At 46.0% G+C, this 15423-nt stretch overlaps 1 protein-coding gene across 2 annotated transcripts; it reads right to left on the bottom strand.

The window, feature by feature from the left end:
* Window positions 1-1976: 1976 nt before the first annotated feature.
* LOC125545145 (2,3-bisphosphoglycerate-independent phosphoglycerate mutase) lies at window positions 1977-6233 on the bottom strand. 2 transcript variants are annotated; one of them, XM_087513378.1, is made up of 10 exons: window positions 6078-6233; window positions 5559-5717; window positions 5022-5149; window positions 4481-4631; window positions 4184-4387; window positions 3640-4068; window positions 2896-3084; window positions 2720-2815; window positions 2417-2572; window positions 1977-2323 (listed from the first exon to the last, which is right to left on the bottom strand). In XM_087513378.1, the coding sequence occupies exons 2-10, from the start codon at window positions 5712-5714 to the stop codon at window positions 2159-2161; spliced, it is 1674 nt and encodes a 557-aa protein (XP_087369504.1). In that variant the 5' UTR covers window positions 5715-5717; window positions 6078-6233; the 3' UTR covers window positions 1977-2158. The 2 variants fall into 2 exon arrangements, with proteins under 2 accessions (XP_087369504.1, XP_087369505.1); XM_087513379.1 differs by lacking the exon at window positions 6078-6233 and adding an exon at window positions 6033-6053.
* Window positions 6234-15423: the final 9190 nt, after the last annotated feature.

Below are 15423 nucleotides of genomic sequence, written 5' to 3'. Positions count from 1 at the left end.
CCCACCTCGTTGTAAACTTGTAGACTATGCCAAATCACAAGTATGTTTAGGGAAATCAAAAGTTGCGGTAGCAGTACTTCTTCTCCCGGTCTCTCCATGAAGTGCATACACGTATAAATGGTATGGTCAATCACAAGATGGCCAACTCCCTACACTAATATGTGCATACGATGTGATCATCGAGGGTCCATTATACCATTGATGATTGATTGATGGAAGCAGCGGCTGAAGCGGTCAATATAGTGGTACTAATGTACCTGGTCGAAAACGTGTTGCATGACGTCTAGATCGTTGCGTCCGCGCTCGATGGCGGCGACGGCTTTGCTGAGGCGAGCCTATTTTTTCAAGAACCGTGTTGGTCCTGATATTTTTATACATGTATATATCTAGAGTCCTGTGTCCACGTTCAACAGATTCATATGGAATATCAAAGGGAAATGAGCAAAAAAAACGTGTGTATTGTTTGTGCCTGACTCGAACGAATGTGGCGCAAAAAATTAGGTCGACGAAAGGATTTTTTAGGTATGTATGTATATTTAAAATTTATACACATTTTTCTCAGTTTTTTTTCATATATAACATGTTATATTTTGAGTTAGCGTTTGAAAGATAAATATTTCAAAGACCATTTTAATCTGTTAGACGTAAAAATTTAGGCCGGCGAAAGGATTTTTTAGGTATATACGTATGTATATTTAAAACTTATACACATTTTTTCAGGGTTTTTTTCATATATAACATGTTATATTCTGAGGTAGTGTTTTTTTCTCAGGTTTTATTGTCATGTTATATTTTGAGTTAGTGTTTGAAAGATAATTTTTTTAAAGACCATTTCATATATAACATGTTATATTTTGAGTTAGTGTTTGAAAGATAAATATTTTGAGACCATTTTAATATGTCAGGAAAAAGAAACAAAAAAGTTGAAAAAGATGAGAGAGCCAGGGCTCGGTCCAGCCAATGCGCTATGGGAGTCCTTATGCTACTTTTTGGACACCGCCCGTAGATAAACCAGAGGCGAATGCCGCGAGAAAAAAACTGAATCGTTTTTCCTTACTTATAGGTAGCATTGGTGGGTAATACTTAGCAACTTTAGAGGCAAATTAGATGACGTATCATCAGAAGCAATAGATGCTTTATTATTAGGGGAGATAGTTCACGGTCCGTATGGACTATGGGCGTGTTGTTGAGGACTAATTCATGGTCGAACACATGCGGATCAGCACTGTCCTCGTCTTCCTGATGAGCACTGGCCTAACTGTTGCTTCCTCTGTTGTCACCCACACACACCGCCGTTGTCACCTATGTGTCTACCACGACCCTCCCGCACATTCTTATCTTCGTCATGGCCAGCCAAGGCGCACCGTCGTCTTCCTGCTCAACCGTCATCTGTGTCACCATGACAGGCGAAGGAATTCAAGGATAAAAGAGTGTTTTTGCTTTGTATGACCCTATCCTGCCCTCGGCCCCATGCGATGGCCGATCACTGATGATCGAAAGACAGACGAGGTTTAGCTTCTCATTATTTCCTTATTTCGCTGAAGAGCACGCATGTAACACCAATTGTACTTTTGGCCCCAACAGCTAGCCAGACCACTCGACCCAACACTCGCCCGCTGAGGCACAACCTGGGGTTAGTGCACGGAGCTCTTCCAAAGGGAGTTGGAGTTTGGCATGCAAGGTGCGTCCAAGCCGGGACTCGAATTCAGCTGATCTGGCAGCAACCACAACTGCCCAGCCAACAGGTCGACGCCCCGCCCTCACCAGTTCTGTGAGTCACGGCTTACAAAGCAGTCTGGCTTTGAAATTTTCCCCGTTTCCTTCATTGCTTGGGGAAGGGGACTATTTAGGCTCAAGGGAGAGCGAGGATAAGAACGCTATTATCGGGCGTTTACCTGAAGATGAAATCTCATACATATAGCTGAGCAAAAATCGCTATCGGTCTGTTAAGCAAACCCGCATGGCAAAACCCCAAATTACAAAATAGAGCTAACTGCAAGTAAAATCCACCTTTCTCAATGTTACACATGATGAGTTCGAGCAAGCGTGCTGTCAAATCTCAAATTATTCAATGATGCGATCATTCCTTGACCAACCCCAAAACTATAGCGACAAAATTGGCTACAGCAATTTTGGCTTCAAAGAGCGCATTGTTTTTTTACTTGTCGACGACTTCGATGAGGGTCGTCTCATAATCAGCAGGAGCCTGGAAGCCGTGGAGGTTCATCACGGTGGCGGCAACGTTGGCGAGCCCAGGTGTCTGGATGTCGGAGCGGAATCTCACTCCGGGGTGGAGACCAGGGCCTCCGATAGCAACAGGGACCTGCAAAGTTCGCAGGCAGGTCAAAACCAAGCGATAAATATCGTCACTTAAAACTGGTCTTACAGGAAGAGCATCAAAGGCCATTGCACTTACTGGCTGAAGCGTATGCGAGGTAAGAATCTGGATGCTACCGCTCTTGTCGAGCATCGGCTGGCCAGCTTTGTTCCTCTTAACCATATCCTCTGCGTTTCCATGATCAGCTGTGACAAGATAGATACCACCAACTTGCTCCACAGCATCCAAGACCATCTGTTTTCAAGGGGAACCAATGATACAGATAAGTAAAAGGCAAATGAGGTAGAATTCAGAGAATTTGTCACTGAAACTGTGCCCCAATTCAACTTTCAGGATATAGATCATGTAAACAAAACATTGAAGTTTCTTGTTTGTTCTCACCTTGACAGCTTCATCGGCAGCCTTGCAAGCAACAACTGTAGCTTCAATATCACCAGTGTGACCAACCATGTCACCGTTTGGCAGGTTAATACGCACCTACAAGCATATAACATGTTATGTAAATTTAAGGGGGCAAACCAAGGATGTCGCGTGTTACACCTTTCCAAATTCCTTACCTGGTCAAACTTCCCACTGAGGATAGCATCCCGAGTTCTCTCAGCAATTTCAAGTGCCTTCATTTTGGGCTGCTCATTGAATGTGATACCACTGTCACTGGGAATTTCTACATACTCTTCCCTGGTCTCGTCAAAGTATCCCGAACGGTTTCCATTCCAGAAAAATGTGACATGGCCAAACTTCACTGTCTCACTGTTATGAACAAATAAAAAGAACTCATAAATACAAATGTGCAGAAACATAGGATAAATTTCGAAGCACAGAACAAACTTTAGACCTCAAAACAACTGAAATAACGGTTTGCAAAAATAATAATTCCCTCACAATTATGAGAATAGGGGAGTCATAAGGTCAATAAACGCTGAATGGACTTTCAGAAAAAAGTACTCAAATGTAGATAATTTCAATTACGGACCCTGTAGTTAAGCTTTGCCCCCAGACAAACTATACTAATAGGTTCCAGAAAGTAAAACAAACCAAAGAAATCACTTTCCTATTTTGGTGATTGATATATGATTGGCAACAAATATAAAGCTTTGCATCTGACTTGTGTATTCACATTTTACACAGTACTTGACCCACATTTGTTTTCAATGGGAGTATGCTAACCTCACATAAGTAATGTTCCATGTAATCAAACACCCGAGTCATGACTAACTAATGACCAGAAATTATAGTATAGAGATGAACATGAAGAACCAAGTGCCTTAGCATTGGAACAAATAGAATGGAAAACTAGGTACTTGCCTGCAAGCGAAGGTGCGGACACCATTCTTCACCAAGTATTCACCAGATGTCCTCTCAATCAAAGGTGGGGAAACAAGGTACTTGCTTGGAAGCTTCAACTCACCATCATATTGAAGCATCCCAGCGTACTTAATTTTTGGTACACGAACACGGTCAAATTTATCAAAATCAGGAAACTCGAGTGCTTTCGCAAGCATAACCATGCGATCAGCTCTGAAATTGAAAGTCACGACTGCATCACCGTCTACTATAGGACCAACCGATTTGCCACTCTCATCAACTATCACAAAGGGGGGCAAATACTGATCATTGGCCTTGGGCTCTGCTCTTAGAGTCTTCACAGCTTCAAGTGCATTTTGGAATTTGTGTGGTGCTTCTCCAAGTACCTGGGCATCCCACCCACGCTTGACCACACTCCAGTCATTCTGCAATGCATCAAAATACATGACTTCAATTTCACCAGGAAAATGTGTATTTTTCCAACTAAAATATAACACAAAATTGCACCTCACAAAGCTAAACTATAAAATGAGAGTATACCTCGTAGCGGTCCATGGTAACATACATCCTTCCACCACCAGATGCAATCCGTGCATCAACACCCTGCTCACGAAGCTGAGCAAGATCGTTCTCAATTGTCTCTACGAAACCAACACTACTGCCATCCAAAACATCACGCCCATCAGTAAGAATGTGAAGGCGAATTCTTTTTGCTCCCCTCTCACTGGCACCTTTCACAATCAACTGAAAATAAAGTGAAACAAAACAGAGCAATTTAGTATTTGACAAATCATCACAAGACCGTCTGGCGTTCATCACAATGATTGCTAAGCTAACCTGCACTTGGTCTAGCCGGGAGTGAACGCCTCCATCACTCAACAAACCAATAAGGTGCAGAGTACCCTTATCAAAAGATTCCTTGATGTAATTGAACCCCTCGTCTTCCCAAATCTTCCCAGAAGCAAGAGCAGCATCAACAAGCTTCGCACTATAGAAATTAAGTATATAATGTAACTTAATTAGCTTTGTTGAAAACAAAATGTGAAAGAAGCATACAAGTGAAACAGAATATAATGGGACAATAGTAATTGATAAAGTCTAGCACATGGTTATGCAAACGACTCAAACAGTTAGACAGCAAACTATGTAACATAACTAAAGCAAAAAAACTAATAAGCATCCACAAGACATGGTTCCTAGCAGAGTTACAAACAATATTGACGACGATGCAAAACTAGAAGACCATATTGATACTATCAAGAATCCAGCTGAAGTCAGGTGTCCTTTTTCACTACTGTATCAGAACTTGTAACAAAAAATTGCACTGCTCGGTACTAACAGCGGAGAATACATATTTCAAAGGGGGAAAAACACATACCCTTGAGCAAAGATTCGGCCAGCTCCAAGAGCATTGTGGCCAACTTCACTGTTGCCCATGTCGTCGTCACTTGGGAGACCAACGGCAGTTCCATGAGCCTTCACTAGTCTCCACTTCTCAGGAGCACCCTAAAACGGAGTTAAGCTTAGTAATTGCTCATCTCAAGCAAAGTTAGGGGGTAAAAATTTAGCATGCAAAAAACTACAGTACATCCGAACAAGTTCAGGTTGGATGCAACATATGAATTACGGTAGTAATGTAAACAAACATTGTATCGAGACTCAAGAATTACAGTGTGCACTAGCTACGATTGCACGATATTGACACTATTTTTTATAGTGAAGGGTCCAACATTCACATCAGATTCATCATCATGCTCAAACCAGAGCAACAACTGCAATCAGGATGCTTAATCTACAGCGGGAGTGAGTATGTGACTTAATCACATTAAATCCGACAAAAGGATGCATGCAACCATAATCACATTAAATAGATGAAGGTAATATGTGCAGCTGGGCACAGGTGCGGGTAACCTACATTCTTGAGCGAATCCATGACGGGCGTCTGGGCGACATGGATGCAGTTGTACTGGTCGGGGCTGGCCTCGCCCCATCCGTCGAGCACGACGACGGCCACCGTCTTCCCCTTGGGGAGCGTGGGGTGGTCGGGGAGCGTCCAATTCGTGGTCGCCATCTCCTGCAAAATCAATCAAGCAAACCACCGCACACAAAATCAGGTCACGTGCAGCGAATCCAGGCAGATCTGCGCTAGGCGTCATTAACCCGCGCTAAATCACCAGATCGGGACGCGTATCTCGACCGAAATCGATCCCATTAGCACGAATTAAAGCGCCAAGAGCACGAATTAAAGCGTAACAACCCCCTATAACTAATCAAACGACAAAGGCTGTATTTTTCTTGCTCTAAAATTCAGATTCGATGAATAGGACCTGGGCGGTCAGATCCGGCGATTGATCGGAGGAAACTAAAAGGCAAATTTCGGCGAGCTTACGAACAGGGGAGGGGCGTCGTCGAGATCGAGAGGGGCTGTTCTCACCTTTGCTTTTTTTTCTTCGTGTGGTTTGCGGAACAAGAAGAACTTTTGGGAGAGCGGAGTGGCGGAGGATAATAGGCGAAGGCGGGGCGGCCGCGGTATTAATAAGGGGGAGGGACGGGCCACGGAGCCGTGGGGTGCGAATAATTTTAGGGTGTTGGCCAAGAAGATCTTCGGACGGCCCGATCGGCTCTGGGGGCGTCGGGTCGGGCCATCGGACGGCTGAGGAGGTGTCACCGGTCTCTTCGCCTGATTTGGTAGATGCGGTGCGCGCGACGAGATCCGTCCGCCAGTTTTATATTGGACGGTCCTGATGGGGCCGGCTGTCGCGGAGACATGTGGCTGTCACGCCGTCACGAGTCCTAGGCTCTCCACGTCAGATCGCAGGCCTCCTCTTTCTATTACTTTTGATTTTGAAAACTCATCAGGCGTGACGGCGTGCGTGAGCGTGAGGCCGTGAGTTGGATATTCTCTTTGGATGCCGTTTTCAAAATCGAATTCCCATGCTATTTTAAAATGTTTCTCCGCAAGAAAAAATGTTTTTTTTTTCTGTATTGTTTCTCCAACGGGGGAAGGAGAACCGGGTTCTTTCGTGCTAATAGCCGACCACCTGTGCGATCCCTCGAAAGGACCACCCGGTTGAGCTACGTGCAAGCTTTCTCCGTGATGCGGCGTGGAAAACAGCGTGTTTACAGGACAAGTTTTTGAATCCATGGTGCTGGCCGTGGGCGGCGGAAATTAGGCAAGTCGGAGTTGGCCGGCCGCCGGGGGTCAAGAAAGAGGACTCGCGTCGCTCTCACGCACATGGGTTGGTTGGTCGCTGCACAACAAAACAGTTCGGTCGCTCTTGCGGCCCCGGCGTCCTGGGGCCCGGAAAATCCAGCGACAACCCGTCGATGCGCCCAAAGGCCGGACTCCCTCGCTTTCTCACCGCTCGCGGAACAGATTTCTTCTTCGCGCCAGATTATTAAGAGATGTCAGATCTGTCTTCAAGCTCGGCCGCGGCCGTGAGCGACATGGAGGCGATGATGAAGGAACTTGGTCTGAAGAAAGACGAATTAGAAAATGTGGTGATTGAAGCAAATGAACTTCCTGAGGAGGCTACAAGATGGATGGCTTTAGCTCGCGTTCATACGGATAAATCATATATCCAGTACTGGTTCTTCCGCAATATGCGCGGCATGGGATCTCGCGTAACAGGTGAATTTTCGCCCGTTGGAAGAAAACCTCTACACCCTTTCAGTTCTCATGCCTAGGCGACTGGGAACGTGTGATGGAGGGGCCTTGGACCTTCAAGGGGAAAACTGTGGTAATCGCATCATATGATGGCTTCACAAAACCATCCATGATAGAGATGAACAAGGTGGAGATATGGATCCAAATCCATGATCTGCCGAAAGGGTACTTCTGCAAGATAAAATCGTTGTCCTCGACAGCGGGAGAGTTTACTTTTGCCGAGCCAAAATCTCAAGACTTTGAAGGTAACTTTTTCAGAGTCCGCATAAGAATAGATGTTGACAAGCTGCTCAAGAACGCGGTGTCACTCCTCATCAAGAGGCAGAAGGGGGTAGTCAGGGAGATTTATAGGGGCAAATATGAAAGACTCCCAGATTGATGCGTTGTGTGCGGTCATCTTGGTCACAAGTATGAGTGCGGCAATGGCATCCATCTTCCTGAAGCATTGGCGTTCAAGGATCTGCAGACCTCTTGGTTCAGAGGACCAGCGCGTGGTCCAGGTGAAGGAAGGGGCTCGGGAGGTGGCCGAGGCAGGGGTCGATCAAGCACTGGAAAAGGACGAGGGAGAGGGAATACCCAAGAACAGTAGCCCTACGAGGATGACCTCTCAATGGGCAAGCCTGGTGACTTTGAGATGGAGTACGCTGATAAAAACAGAAAAGGGGAGCCCCGCAAGCCCCAGCCACAATGAAGCCAACCACTAATCTTCAGCTAGAGGGCAACACTCTGCTTGCCCTTCCGCCTCCACCTGTGCTGGCGAGCCCCTCATCAAAACAAGAGTCAAAGAGGAACAAACAAACTCCACAGATAACTGAGAAGGGGAAGGATAAGAATTCAACAACAAACAAACCGTCTGATGCGCGATTGGCGGGCCCCAAGTGGGGTCGCACCCCGCGCAATGAGTATACTATGTTGGAACTATCGTGGGGGTGGCAAACCCGCGACAGTTCGAGAGCTTCGTGAGTATGCCTCCTCTATACTTTGTATCTTAAAAACTCAAATATAGGGATCTCGTGTTGAGAATTTAGTAGGTACTCTTGGTTTTGATAAAAGCTATGCAGTTAGTAGTTCTGGTAGAAGTGGGGGTCTTGGGATTTTTTGGAAAGATTCAATAAAAGTTGAAGTTCTTGGTTATTCAGAGTATCATATTGATGTTGCTGTGGAGGATATTGTTGATGTACAAATACGAGTGACTTTTGTCTATGGGGAGGCATAAGGCAACCAAAGGTATAAAACGTGGGACACGCTCCGAGGAATTACAGGAGTAAGCACCTTACCATGGATAGCCATGGGTGATTTCAATGAGGTAATCCATGCCCATGAGAATGATGGAGTTGGTAACCGAAGTCAGGCATAGATGGACTCGTTTCGCGATGCCTTGGATACGTGTGGGCTAACAGACATCGGATGACCTATACTAGGGTTCGACTGGATAGAGGCGTTGCTAATTCAGCTTTTGTCTTGACCTTCCCTAATGCAAATATTGAACATAAAAGTGCAGCATCGTCCGATCATATCCCTATCTTGCTCCGATTGCACGACGTGCATGCATGCAGCCGGGGCCTCCGTCCCTTTAAATACGAGTTATGCTGGGAACGCGATGAGGCACTGCCCGCAATAGTGGAGAATGGATGGGCGTGTGTGACAGGAGATTCGGTGGATTCTTTGCATGCAAAGCTGCAGGGGTTGTCGGCTGACCTGACCAATTGGGAGTATACACACTTCGGCAGCGTGAGACAAGAAATAGACCAACTGAAATGCCAGCTGTAGATCCTGCACCAGATCCCAGGCCGCACAGGGCCATGCCATGCAGAGTTGAAAGTGACTGATAGGCTCGTTGAATTATTCCACCGGGAGGAGATTTTATGGCGCCAAAGAGCAAGACTTGATTGGCTGGCTCATGGAGACAAAAGCACTTACTTTTTCCACCTCAAAGCAAGTAGACGAAGAAGGAAAAATCAAATTAAAGCACTGCAAGATGGGCAGATGACTATAGCGGTGAGATGGAGGCACTGACCACGGCGTTTTATAAGGAGTTATATACCTCGGAGGGGACTCATAACATGGATCAAGTGCTACATACAGTCCCAAGAAAGGTAACTCCAGAGATGAAACAAGTCTTAAATGCACCGTATAGTGTAACGCCCTTGATGCGGCTATATCTCCTACGTGTCGAGGCACGACTTAGAGGCATAACCGCATTGAAAGCAATGTCGCAAGTTAGGCAATCTTCACAACATCCCATGTAATATAGACAATAAAAGGGGAGATACATAGTTGGCTTACACTCGCCACGTCAATCAAAGTATATAAATAGCATTACATCATCCAATCACTCATGGCCCGGCTACGGTGCCAAAATAAAAGATCAACCCGACATGCGACACGGTCCCGATCGCCCCAACTGGGCACCACTACTGATCATCAGGGAAAGACACATAGTAACAGCGTGGGTCCTCGTCGAACTCCCACTTGAGCTCAAGCGCGTCATCTGGAACGGAGTCATCAGACCCTGCATCTGGTTTGGAAGTAATCTGTGAGCCACAGGGACTCAGCAATCTCGCACCCTTGCGATCAAGACTATTTAAGCTTATAGGTAAAGCAAGGTAAAATATGTGGAGCTGCAGCAAGCGACTAGCATATATGGTGGTTAACCTGTTCGCAAAAGAGAGCGAGAAGAGAAAGGCAAAGCGCGAACGAGTAACTAAAGAACAACCTGCGGCAAGCATTACTCCAACACCGTGTTCACTTCCCAGACTCCGCCGAGAAGAGACCATCACGGTAACACACACAGTTGATTCATTTTAATTAAGTTAAGGTTCAAGTTATCTACAACCGGACATTAACAAATTCCCATCTGCCCATAACCGCGGGCACGGCTTTCGAAAGTTCAAATCCCTGCAGGGGAGTCCCAACTTAGCCCATGACAAGCTCTCACGGTCAACGAAGGAATAGACCTTCTCCCGAGACATTCCGATCAGACTCGGTATCCCGGTTCTACAAAACACTTCGACAAGTTAAAACAAATCCAGCAACACCGCCCGAATGTGCCGACAAATCCCGATAGGAGCTGCACATATCTCGTTCTCAGGGCACACTCAGATTGTCCTAGGTACGGGTAGGCCACCCCAGAGTTGCCCCTGGTGGCCACCGGCAGCTGACAGGTGGACCAACACTTAGAGGAGCACTGGCCCGGGGGGGGGGGGGGGTTAAAATAAGATGACCCTCGGGCTCCGGAAACCCAAGGGAAAAAGGGGCTAGGAGGCAAATGGTAAAACCAAGGTTGGGCATTGTTGGAAAAGCTTTATTCAAGGCGAACTATCAAGGGGTTCCCATTAGCACCCAACCGCGTAAGGAACGCAAAATCCGGGAACATAACACCGATATGACGGAAACTAGGGCGGCAAGAGTAGAACAAAACACTAGGCAAAAGGCCGAGCCTTCCCCCCTTTACCAAGTATATAGATGCATTAAGATAACAAGATAATATAATGATATCCCAACAAATAAATAATGTTCCAACAAGGAACGGTCTCCAATCTTCACCTGCAACTAGCAACGCTATAAGAGGGGCTGAGCAAAGCGGTAACATAGCCAATTAACGGTTTGCTAGGACATGGTGGGTTAGAGGTTTGACATGACAATTTGGGAGGAATGATAAGCAAGTGGTAGGCATCGTAGCATAGGCATAGCAAAAGAGCGAGCATCTAGCAAAACAAAGATAGTAGTGATTTCGAGGGTATGATCATCTTGCCTGCAAAGTTGTCAGAGTTGACTGGATCCTCGAAAGCAAACTCAACGGGCTCCTCGTTAGCGAACTCGTCTCCCGGCTCTACCCAAAAAAGACAAACAAGCAAACGGAACACAATCAACCACGTGCAAACTCAAACAACATGATGCAATCATGGTATGCTATGCGGGATGCGATATGTGATGCATATGCAAGATTTGACAAGGAATGAATGAACCTGGCCTCAACTTAGAAATCCAAGTGTGCCACTGGAAAGGTGAGATGAAAACGCTTGAAAATGATATAAAGATCACCGGAATCGGAGTCACGGTTTGGAAATGGCAAGCAATTCAAATATGACAACGGTCTGTGATATACAACAAGTAGCCATCTAAATGCAACAAGTTAAACATGCTACAACACTCAAACATGACAACAAAATACATGGCAGGGACCCATTCATGATGCTTAACAAAAGATGAACACTGAGCTACGGCCAATTCATCCATTAACAGGTTCAAACAAGCATGGCAAAAATGCATTTGGTAAACAGATTTCAGACTTAGTGAAATTAACACTTGTCTGGAATTTCAGATCAGGTAGCACACTTTGGAGCATGAAAACGATATGCTACAGGGCCTGAACATGGCAAAGTAAAGCATGGCATGGAGCTACTCAAAGAGCTTAACAAAAGTCCCTTAGTGACCTTGAGCTAAAAGGGATCGGAAAATACATTCGCAAGCATGTGAACATGGCAAAAACATAATCAGATCACAGACTTAGTGAAAAACTGGAGCATGCAAATCAGATATCAAGTAGGCATGTTTATGAGCTCGATACACTCACTACAGAGCGAGTCATGACCATCTAAGCATACACCCATCAAGAATATACATTAAACAAGCTAGACATGGCAAGAACAATAACATAGCATGCACGGATCAACTACAACATCCTCGGCAAAATCGCTAACAAGTAGACAATCTGCCCAGATTCACAAAATAGCAAAAGTAGAGCTCGATTGACTCAAACTAGGGTGCTCCATAATTGCAAACAAAGACATGGATGGATAGAGTACTACAAGATTAACAAATCATCCTTACTGATCATCCTTAAAATAGGCACGGATCACTAGGAAACAACATGAATATATGACATATTGAAATAAACAGATCAAGGACTTAGTGGAATTGCTAAGTCCCTGAAATTAGCATTAACGAATGCACCACTTTGCAAGCTTGTGCTAGTCACCACACACATCAAAAAAAAAATACATGGGTTGCACCTCTGGAAAGATGGCAAAGCATAAAACAAAATATATGTAGAGCTCAGGGGCATAACATGCACACATTAATCATGGCAAAAAAAACAAATATCTAAATGGAGCAGCAGATGTGACAATTATCTCAATTAGCACTCTTCCAACAGCATTTCGGGCATCAAGATGAACTCAAATGAAAATGATGCAATGAGATGAAATGATGTGCTCTCTGAGACAAACATTTTGATATGCTATATGTCCAAAATGGAGCTACGGATGCGGAGATACAACATGATGAAAAATGCAAAAAGTTAGGGTTTCGAGGCAAAAGTCAACCGAAACGATTCCAGATCCAGCCCGAGGGTACTGTAGCAGCGGCGCGGTTCCCGAGGATGGCCGGATTCGTCGCCGGACTTGACGAAGGCGACGACGGTGGAGGCGGCCGGACGGGGGAGAGGTCGCCGGGGAGGAGTCGCGGCGGAGGGCGGCGGACTCGGGCGGCTCTTGCGCGGCGGGGGCGGCGGCCGGAGCTGCAGCAGCGGTCACCGGCGACAAGGGAGTGCGGCGTCCGGCGAGGGGAAGTGCGGCGGCGCGAGGAGGCGAGGCAGGCCGGCAGGCGAGGTAGGTGGCGGCGGTGGGCGCGCGGGCCTCGGGGGCCGGCAATGGCCCAAGCGGGCCGGCGGCGCGGGGGCGGTGAGGCGCCACGTGGTGCTACGCCACTGGTGCGGGGCGGCGGCGTGACTTCGTCCGCCCGGGACGGACGTGTCCGGCGGCGGCGCGATGAGATTTTTTAGGGTTTGGAAGGAGGGGATCCGGAATTTCGAGGAGGGGTCTATATATAGGCATAGAGGGAGCTAGGAGAGTCCAAATGAGGTGCGGTTTTCGGCCACGCGATCGTGATCGAACGCTCTAGATGATGGAGAGGGTTTTGGTGGGTTTTGGGCCAAATTGGAAGGGTGTTGGGCTGCAACACACATGAGGCCTTTTCGGTCCCTCGGTTAACCGTTGGAGCATCAAACGAAGTCCAAATGGTACGAAACTTGACAGGCGGTCTACCGGTAGTAAACCAAGGCCGCTTGGCAAGTCTCGGTCCAATCCGGAAATGTTTAATCCCCACACACGAAAGAAAGGTAGAAATGACCACCGGAGGAGAACGGAGCGCCGGAATGCAAAGCGGACAACGGGGAAAAATGCTCGGATGCATGAGATGAACACGTATGCAAATGCAATGCACATGATGACATGATATGAGATGCATGACAACGATAACAACACACAGAGACAAAAACCCGAACCCAAGAAAATAAAATAACTTAACGCCGGAAACGGCAAGAGTTGGATTACATATTAGGTAAATCATATCCGGGGTGTTACATATAGCCAAGACGAAGTTAAAACCGCTTTGTTCCAGATGTTCCCAACAAAAGCGCCGGGGCCGGATGGGTTCCCAGCCCACTTTTTCCAAAGGCATTGGGATATATGCAAAGACAAGGTAACCAAAGTGGTTCTAAAAATTGGTGAAGGAAAGGAGTTAGCCGAGAGTATCAATGAGACAGTGCTAGTTTTGATTCCGAAGATAAAAAGCCCCACACTCCTCGCTCAGTTTCGCCCAATAAGTTTATGCAATGTCCTTTACAAGATAGCATCCAAGGTGATCTCTAACCGTATAAAGGTAGTTTTACCTGATATAATATCAGAGGAGCAATCAGCCTTTGTTCCAGGGAGGTTAATCATAGATAATATCATAACAGCATATGAATGTTTACATTTTATGAAGAGGAACAAGGCAAAAATACACCAGTCATGTGCGCTGAAGCTTGACATGATGAAGGCATATGATAGACTGGAGTGGTCATACCTACGGGCAATTATGGTCAAACTTGGCTTCACCAACATATGGGTGGACATTGTGATGAGTCTGGTGACCACGGTAAAATTTTCTGTCATGTTTAATGGTAAGAGATTGGAAGAGTTTATCAAGAGGAATAAGACAAGGGGACCCAATATCTCCCTACTTGTTCTTGCTAGCAGCAGAGGGCCTGTCGTGCCTACTTAAATCTAGAAGAGAGTCATCCAACTTGCAAGGTATATAGGTGGCATCATCGGCGCCACCGGTAAACCATTTGTTATTTGCTGATGACAGTCTGCTATTTTTCAAGGCAAACGGTGAGGGAGCTAATGAGGCGAACCTGGTTTTGGATCTGTATTGTCAGGCCATAGGGCAGCACATTAATCGTGCTAAATCCTCTATTTCTTTAGCAAGGGGGTGCCAGATAGTACAAGATGGGAAGTTAAAACCAGTCTAAATGTCCAGAACGAAACTTTAAATGAAAAGTATCTTGGGATGCCATCGGACATTAGAGGGTCTAAGAATGGTGCTTTTAAATATCTCAAAGATCACCTATGGAGCAAGATTCAGGGATGGATTGTGAAGGCCCTGTCATCAGCTGGAAAGGAAGTTCTTGTTAAATTTGTCACCCAAGCAGTGCCGGCTTTCTCTATGTCTTGTTTCAAACTCCCTAGAGGTTTATGTGAGCATTTGAACATGATGATCAGAAAGTTCTGGTGGGGTCTAAAGATGGCAAGCAGAGGACACATTGGGTATCCTGGAAAACAATGACACAACCTAAAGGTATGGGAGGTTTAGGTTTCAAAGATTTTGAGCTATTTAATCTAGCAATGCTAGCCCGCCGGGCATGGCGATTATTGCAGAATCCAGGGTCCCCAAGTGGCCGAATTTTGAAAGTTGTTTACTTCCCAAACACCATAATTCTGGAAGCTGTTTTGGGAAATCATCCAAGCCAAATCTGGATGGCTATGATAGAGGGAAGGGACACTCTGAAACTGGGTTTAATCAAACGAATTTGCAATGGAACTACAACGAACATATGGAACGATAATTGGCTGCCACGGGATGAGATGCTACACCCATACGGTTGTATCTCACATAAGCGGCCCACTCTAGTGTCCGAGCTGATTGATCCAACGTCCGCAACATGGATCAGACAACGAGTGGAGGAGGTCTTTATGCCAATGGATGTTTCAGTTATTCTCGGGATCCCCCTATGCATAAGAAATATCTCAGATTTTGGGAGTTGGAATTTCAAAAAAGAATGGCAATT

The sequence above is a fragment of the Triticum urartu genome, chromosome 3A (assembly GCF_056163025.1).
Source record: "Triticum urartu cultivar PI428250 chromosome 3A, HENAU_Tu73, whole genome shotgun sequence".
In the NCBI taxonomy this organism is placed as follows: domain Eukaryota; kingdom Viridiplantae; phylum Streptophyta; class Magnoliopsida; order Poales; family Poaceae; genus Triticum; species Triticum urartu.
Note: the sequence above shows the minus strand (reverse complement) of the source record. Positions and strands in the feature narration are given on the sequence as shown.

Bases quoted from the DNA above. Each gene is read 5' to 3' on its own strand.
- LOC125545145 (XM_087513378.1), bottom strand. From the start codon at position 5,714: ATGGCGACCACGAATTGGACGCTCCCCGACCACCCCACGCTCCCCAAG. The intron at 5,150-5,558 runs GTAGGTTACCCG...ACTCCGTTTTAG, and splicing joins TCATGGATTCGCTCAAGAAT to GGTGCTCCTGAGAAGTGGAG. The intron at 4,069-4,183 runs GTATACTCTCAT...GATGCATTGCAG, and splicing joins TTACCATGGACCGCTACGAG to AATGACTGGAGTGTGGTCAA.